General features: G+C 39.8%; 1 protein-coding gene across 1 annotated transcript; it reads left to right on the plus strand.

Annotated features, from left to right (window-relative positions):
* Positions 1–3,233: 3,233 nt before the first annotated feature.
* On the plus strand, positions 3,234–7,998 carry LOC112149763 (pleckstrin homology domain-containing family B member 2). Its single transcript, XM_024277691.2, has 4 exons — positions 3,234–3,886; positions 4,020–4,053; positions 4,143–4,329; positions 7,406–7,998. Exons 1-4 carry the CDS (start codon positions 3,636–3,638, stop codon positions 7,762–7,764), a joined length of 831 nt encoding a protein of 276 aa, XP_024133459.2. The 5' UTR covers positions 3,234–3,635; the 3' UTR covers positions 7,765–7,998.
* The last annotated feature ends 489 nt before the right edge of the window (positions 7,999–8,487 follow it).

Below are 8,487 nucleotides of genomic sequence, written 5' to 3' on the forward strand. Positions count from 1 at the left end.
CTTCTCTGGAAATTAGAGTTTTGTGGTTTGAAATGATGCACGAAGGGAGATTTTATATGTTTGTTTTGTACATTTTCAGTTTTTTGTTTGTTTTCTGGACAGAAATGGCAAAAAACAAAAATAATGATTTCAATTTCAAAGTGTGTATTTCTTAAAAGAAATGAAAAATCTGTTTTTGATCTTTAGGAAAACAAACTTTATCTTCTGTTTAAGGTGGCACATGATAATTAAAACAACAAATAAACAAGGGAAAAAAAAGTAGAATTTATACAAAAAACAATTAATAACATTTAGGGATATTTTTTAAAAGGAATTTGCATTAATCCAAGTTTAGAAAATGTTGATTTTTTTTTGTAGATTTGTGCTCTTTTCCCTTTTTTAAATACATTTATTTTAGAAATGTGTGAAAGATATTTAACCCTTTAACACCTGAGGCGTCACCGGTGACGCTTAAACACAAAATATTTAGCATACTGTAACTTTTCAACCGTTGAACTGGTCATTGAATTTTTGAGTAGATTCTGAAGGAGAAAAGCCGCTTTTCTTCTTCAGAATCTACTGGAAGGATCGTGTTAACGGTTGAAAAGTTACAGCACATTAAAGATTTTGTTTTTAAGCATCACCTGAGACTCCTCAGGTGTCAAGGGGTTAAGAAAAAGAACAAAAATAGAACTTAGGGAGGAAAAACAGCAGATTAAACATTCTGTGATGAACAGCTCAAAAATTAACATGATTTCATTGAATAAATTCAATGTCGTTTTAGAAAACTGTAGACTTTAACTCCATCTGAGACACATAAGAGCTTCCTCCCTAATCATGAGACAGGTTTGATTCCTAAAAGCAGAATTTATAGGTGAGTCAGACAATAAGATTAAAAAAATGGATTCATATAAAAGTTATTTTTACAAATACAACGTACATGTTCCTACTTCTTATTGCTTCTGGCTTTTTAAATTGATCCTGCAGTTCCAACTATTCACCACTAGGTGATTCTGTGGCCTCTGTGATGCATTTCCATACCTTTAGATCAGTGTCAAAATCAAGGCCCGGGGGCCGGATCCGGCCCTTCAGGTAATTTCATTTTATTGTTATTAATGGCCAGATGTTGCTTAAGCTCATTTCTAACTTGTATAATTTTGACAAAATATATTTTATGGAGAGTAATTGAAAGTTATTTAAGGTTTAAGATGATTTATTTGTGAATATGGTTGGTTTATTCTTTTTATTATTCATGTCTACGTTAAAAGGTTACAGTTTTAAAGTTTTAAAAATGCGCATTTTTGGATTATTATAGCTTTTTTTTATTGTTTTGACATTTACGATGATTTTCTGGCTGTTTTGGATGTAAGCTAATATTTCAGCTACATGCTAGCTGTTTTAGCGAATTTAGCCTTTTTGAAAAAGTTGTTTTGGCTATTTTGTAGCTTAACTAATATCTCAGCTACTTGCAAGCTGTTATTATTTTTTTTTTTAGATTTTAGGCTTTTTGGGAGTTTAGCTAATATTTCAGCCACATGCTAGCTTTTTTGGGCTAATTGAGGCTTTTTCCGGTTTTTTAAGCTATTTTTGGAGTTAGGTAGTATTTCAACTACACAAAATTTAGCTAATTTAGGTGTTATTTAAAGTTTTTTAGGCTATTTTGTAGTTTAGCTAAAATTTCTGCTACATGCTAGCTGTTTTGGCTAATTTAGGCTTTTCTCAGTTTTTTAGGCTATTTTGAAGTTTAGCTATTTTTCAGCTACATGCTAGCTGTTGTTGCTAACCCACTTTTTTTCTTTTTTTAAAGTTTTTTAAGCTAATTTGGCATTTAACAGTTGGTTTCAGTGATTTCAGCTATCATCTTCAGCTGCCAAATTCAGCTTACAGCATTCACACTAGCATTATTGCAGCTAATGCTATATATCTAGTTCATAATTATGCTAAAAAGTTACAGTTTTAAAGTTTTAAAAATTTAGTTTTAAAGTGTTCAATAACTGTTTATCCTGTTCGGCCCGTGACCTAAGTGTGCTTTGGATTTTGGCCTCTTGTGCGATTGAGTTTGACACTCCTGGTCTAAGTGTGTTATGGTCTGCTTCTTTTGTTAGGTTATGAAAAAAACCTAATAAAAACTTAGTTTAAAAATAAAATAAAAGCTAAATTTTTAGGAGTTACTGTGACTAAAACCTAAACTTTAAGGTGTTACTTTGTTACTAAGTTTGTAGATTTAAGTTGAGCTATTTATCTGTTTAGCAGAAACTTTCATCTTAGAGTTTAAACATGAGGGGAACAATATCCATGTATTTTGTTAAAACTGTTGACTTTAGTTTGGTAAAAAAGTTAAATCCCATTAAAACTAATTAACTAGTAGAATTTAAATTGTCATAGAAAATGAAAACCTGAGATTTAAAGCAACAATTTGGTTTTTCTTTAAAGCAATTAATTGCTATTTCATGTTAAAACACCTGTTTTCTATTTGTTTTATGTCAGAATAAACTTTTTTATGTGTGAAAATGTTCCCTAAATCTCTTCAGTTTCAATTTTTTGAAGAAACAGATCAGATATTTGTGTTTAGTCAGAATCAGACTGAATTTTGGACTGTGAATCAGACAGGATGGGCTCAGTCTCTTTGGCGTGATGCTGCTGCTGATGCTTCTGATGCTGCTGCTGATGCTGATGCTGCTGATGCTGATGCTGCTGATGCGGCTGCTGGTGGCGGTGTTATGAATTGTTTTTTCCACCGTGATCTCATGTGTTTGCTAGAGTGGAGTCACATGTGAGCCCATCTGTCCAGCAGCTAAAGCTCCTCTGAAACTGGGTCATCCTGACAGATAGAAAACAAATCCATCTGATTTCACTTTTCAGAAAAAAGAAGTTAAAGTAAAACAAACAACTGACGTAAAAAAAATCTGCCCTTTGAAGACAGATTTTCAGGGGCAGATCATGACAAGATCTGCCCCAGACAAACAACCTCTGTGCCGTGAGGATAACAGAAGTGGGGCGGGTGTAGATGAGGGTGGAGGCCGGCCCGCCCACCGGCACCGCCAGGATTAAACACCAACAGGTGGATTTGTTAAACTGGAGAGAGACGGTGGGAAAGTGAAGACGGACACAGATCAGTGACTGCATTTGAATTGTAAACTCATCGTTCTGTCACAATAAAAAAAGAAAAATCACTTATTTATTTATTTTGATAGAATTAAAAAGTTCCAAAATGTTTACGAGGTTGAGAGTTTAGAGCAGGTTTCTGCAGCAGTGATGCTTTATGGCTTTGAAGGAAAATACATTTGGAATGTTTCCATAAACATGGTGACGTTTCACACCAAGACTCCTCTAACTGTAGGTGGCGGACATGCGCTGGTATGGGGCAGTGTGAACACCATGGGCTAAAGTCCCACGCCCGGTGTGAACGTGGCGTTAGAAGGCTCAAAGCACTGTACAGTCACAACCTATAAACACCAGGAGCACTATGGGGCTCAGCGTCCTGCCTAAAGTCACTTCAACACTTGAGTGGGAAGCTCGGGTATCGAACCAATCAGAGGTTGACCGCTGCCCCACAGCCTCACAAAGGCTTTTATAGTTTAACTCATCAGACACTGAACTTGATATCTTCCAAAAATGGTTTGACACAGAAATATTCCGTCTCTTCAGGCGGCTTCATGTTCAAGCAGTGGAAGGAGAAGTACCTGGTGCTGACAGTAGAGGGCAGCCTGCTGGTGTGTCGGGACGCAGAGTCCCCTCCAGACCAGGTGGTGTCGCTACAAACCTGCTGTGAGTCGGTGGCCGAGGGCCGAGAGATCCTGGACCTGCCCAGGCTGCCCCCAGGGGGCAGGAGAGACTGCTGCTTCGCCCTCATCCTGCCCCAGAACAAGTTCCTGCTGCTGCTGTCAGACAGCCCTGACGACTGCAGGTGCGTCCCAGTCCTTTCACCCACTCCTTATCAGATGTTCACACTCGTAAACATGACAGCTCTCCTTTGTCCCACATCACTCTGTACCGTGTTGGCTGTAAATTTGAACAAACTCTCTTTCCTGTACCCCCAGTCTTTGGCTGCGACTCATCAGGAAGGTCAGAGAGGTGAGTCGGCAGTTTCTCTCCTTCACTGTGACACAAAGCCCCCCTTGGTGACCCAGCTGACCTCTGACCTGCTTCCTCTCCTTTTTCAGGGCGTCATGTCGCCCCAAACCCTGCAAAGACAGCGCAGCATCACTCCCTGCATCACAGACAGAGACCCGCTGCCCGACTCGGCCAGCGATAAGGACCCCGGCTCGCCCCGGGTGGGCGAGGGCACCCCGCCTTTGACCCGGGTCACCGAGAGGGGAGGCTCGTTCAGAGACAGAAGCCAAATCCAAGGTCTGAGCATGAAAAGTCTGAAAACATGAGACTTTTTCAACCTCACATCTTTAGAATTACTTTGAAGAAGTGTAATGTTTCATTTGAACTTCTCGATTCGTATCATAATTTGTGGTTGACGGTACGATTCAGTTGATATTGGTTCATTTTGAACGATCTGATTCACTTACCCAAAATGGATCTAGAACATCTTCATCACACACTTATAACAGTTTGACTCAGAGATAAATACCTGGTACTGAACAGTACTGGTGAAGCTTTCCAGATTATTGTATTTCTTCCAGATGATCAAATGTAAATTAAATTTGTGTACAAAGAAGTAAACAAGAATCAATCCATTCACATTTTAGAGTGGATCAATCATTACACCCCTACCTTGTACCTGCGATTGTACCTTATTGAACTTGCATCCATCAGCGTCCAGGTGAAGCTCTCCTCATTGATCAGCTGGAGAGTTTAAGAAAACAAACTCATTTGGGGACAATACAGCCTGACCAAAACGAAGGAATAAAAGATGAAAGAAGAAAACTATTAAGTCCCACTAATGCTCCAATGATCAGATAATCAGAAGAACATCGGTGAAGGTTCTCTTTTATCTAGGTGGAATTATCTTGAATTAGGACCTGGCATTTACTGTACATTAATAATCATCCTCCTTGAAACATTGCATCATCGTGAAATATTCGGCTTGCTAGTGCAGGCCGACTCTAGACTCTAAAACGTACCTTTTAAAGTTAGTTGTAGACTAAAGTTAGACTTTTTTGAAATGGGAATACATTGAGTGCACAGGATCTAAGGGGAATGGTTTTCTCACCGCTTTGAATTTCCTGCTAAAATTTGTCCCCCATGGACGTCATCATGTTTGCTGATGATTAAGTGCTTTATATCACCATGTGAAATGCTTCAAAGACTAGATGTCATGACTCCACTTCATAGCATTATCAGATGTAATTAATCCCTGTCCTGTTTCACTGTTCACGCCCCCATTGGCAACGTTCAAGCCGCAATTTCCAATAAAAAGTCTTTGTTAGCACCAGAGGTGGGACCAAGTCATTGTTTTGCTAGTCCGAGTCAAGTCCCAAGTCTTTGTCCTCAAGTCCGAGTCAAGTCACAAGTTATGTATATCAAACTCCAAGTCAAGTCACGAGTCAGAGGTAGGAAAGTTCGAGTCCAAGTCATGTGACTCGAGTCCCCACCTCCGGTTAGCACGCATACAAGCACATTTTGGGCTTCCGTGTTTAAAACTCTGGCGTTCATCCATCGGTAACAACGTTTTATGGCCGTTTACAGGCGAAACGCTGAAGTCAAACCAGGTCAAAATTACCAATCAGAAACACACATTTCACTGTGATGTATGGATGGCCTCCATGTTAACTCATAGAATTATCTACTGTTTCAAGAGGAGAAATTCATTATCGTGTTTTGAACCCTGTCGAACTCGTATGACACCAAGTCTTTAATATATATCGGAATAGAGCTGTGAAAGAAAAACCCTGGAGCACAACATGCAAGAAAAAAAAAAAAATTCCATCCAGCCTGTATGTTGCAGATATGTGCTAGTAAACTAAAAAAAGAAAAAAGAAGACACTCCTCCCTTATTGTCCTGTGTTAACACCACGGGCTAAATCCGTGTTCAAGAACCCATGTTTAGCGTGTTCTTGAACGTGCATCACAGCTTTAGATGTTTTTATGAGCTAATTTGTATTAGTCTCTGAAAACTTCAAAAAACATGAACTTTTGGAACAACAAAATCTGGAAATAACTATTTTCCTTCTGGGTTTTCATCCTTGTTGACACTCTAGCCTTTACTTTGAAATCTTTAAAAGGATTTCTTCCTAAACGTACAGTATTGGTCGGAGACATTCAGAGTCACGTTTCTACGGCAACCATTCTCTACAATCAGGAGTGAGCTTGTTGGAAGGCCACACCCCTACCACTTGAGAGGGGGTTACCCAGAATCTTTCACTCAAATGTTTTGAATGTTTGGGCTGAGACCACCTACTGTGATTGTGGCTAGAGCTGGGTTGATAAAATCGATTAATTGATCTGAATCGATCAAAGCTTATTAGATCCATAATCGATCCATTAAAGTAGAGATATATCTAATGAAAAATCCTAAAGTAGCTTGATGCTAACCTATAATGGGATCGGATGGCTAATGCTAATGCTAACGCTTTGTTGACCTAAACTTGCTGACTAAATGAACATCTTTATAAACTCTTTTTAGGAATTATTTTTTCAAGTAAACATTTGTTCTCTAAGACATTTTTCTTTGCTCATATTGTCTTCTTCTGGAATACGGTGTAATGGTATCGCGATCGCCACCTAGTGGCCAAACTGAAACGTCCTCCAGGAGAAGCAGAACAATCGTTGGAGCTTCTGTGTTTGAGAGTCCATGAAACACTGTATGATATTAACAATCTCAATAGAATTTCACTCATAAGTTTTACAGTATGTGAACTGTATCAGATTAAAATGAATATCCTCAAAACACATAGTAGATTATTAATGTATTTCTTAAAAAAAATGTGTCTTAATACGTAAACTGTGGAAACTCCAAATTGAATTGAGTCGAATTTAATGGATCGAAAGAATAGAAAGAAACCAGAATCGAATCGTTCACTCTGGTGAACCAAAACGAATTGATACTGAAAATTATTGGAGATTACCTGCCTTTATTGTGGCATCTTATTGGCCAGTTTATAACTTAAACTACAGGAAAAAATATGTAAAAGATAAGATTATAAAGAAGTTATCAGATCAATAAAAGTTATTTTAACCAATAGAATGACTGAGTAACAGCTGATTATTTCCTTATAGAAGTCTATAGGATTTGGCTTCTTGGAGCCAGCAGGTACTTCTGTTTGGAGCATGGGGGAAGGAGTTACTCAATCCAGTTCTCACATACAGTCAATGGTTAGAGTGAATGTTGTGGGGGAGTAACTCAAAGCCCCTGCAGGGTCATGTTTTTCTGACCTGGGGGTCACCTCCAGATCTGGATTCCATGATGGATCAGAGCGTGTAGTTGGTGAAACCTCTGAAGCTCCTCCTGATGTTCATGTTGTCCTTCCTGCAGCCGCCGGCGGGGGGAGGCGGCCGCTGCGCAGTGTTTCCGTGGCTCCGCCTCATCGCGTCTCGGATTGTCTTCGCCATGGTAACAGCACCGACGCTCGGGCCGTGAGGGCGGTGTGTCTGCTGATGGGAGGGGCGGCGGCCTCGTCGGCGCTGGGATACATCAGCTCCTGCGGCCCCTCCTCGCCCCTCGCCACCAGAGGGCCGGAGGTCGCCCATGGCCCGGGAGGCTTCTCTGAGCTCTCCACCGGGGGCTCCTTCCACGCCTGCAGCCAGGACGTGGACTCCCCCCACTTCAACAGCTTTGATTTTGAAGGAGACTCTGACTTTGATGCATTTGACTGTGGAGGATTCGCCTTTTAGTCAAACTGAAGGAGAAACGATCACTCTGAGGGTCACACGTTTCTCTGCATCTTGATCAATAATTGTTATGTATAGATCAGACTTCAATGAGGATCTCCATACTGGCTCCTGCTTCACTTTTATTACCTTTAAACTTTGCACGTTTCAGGTTTAAAGACCCACTCCTATGAAAATCAAGCTTTTGGTGTTTTTAACATGTTCCTGTAGCATTTCTCTCTTGATAGAGGACATATATAAAACAATTTAAGCTTAAATCAGCATTTCTGAGTACTTATTTATTCAAATCTTAATAAATCTAGGGGAAGCTGAATGAAAGAATAAAGTGGAATGGGCGGGCCAAAGTCTCTCTGCTCCGCCCCATTCTGATGCGTCCACTTACAGACAAACAGATCCATGAACGTCTTTGTTCTCCTCGTCAGGAGGAATCTGGATCAGAACTGTGTGACTACATAGCTCCAATACTGCTTGCTATTTTTCTCGCACCGCTAAAATTAAGTTGGGGTTGTGAGGGGCTGTAAGCTAGCAGGAGAAAGTGTAAACAAAGGGATGATGGGATATTAGCTGAGGCTTACTTCCTTATCAAAAGTTCCACCCACAACTCAGAGGTGAATTTCTGATGAAATCCTGCTGCTCTGCAGAAATATATCCTAGAAAATGACACAGGTTTGTGGATTTTGGCTAAAAACAGCATTATAAAAAGAAAATAGATTTAAATATGATTGA

The sequence above is a fragment of the Oryzias melastigma genome, linkage group LG13 (assembly GCF_002922805.2).
Source record: "Oryzias melastigma strain HK-1 linkage group LG13, ASM292280v2, whole genome shotgun sequence".
In the NCBI taxonomy this organism is placed as follows: domain Eukaryota; kingdom Metazoa; phylum Chordata; class Actinopteri; order Beloniformes; family Adrianichthyidae; genus Oryzias; species Oryzias melastigma.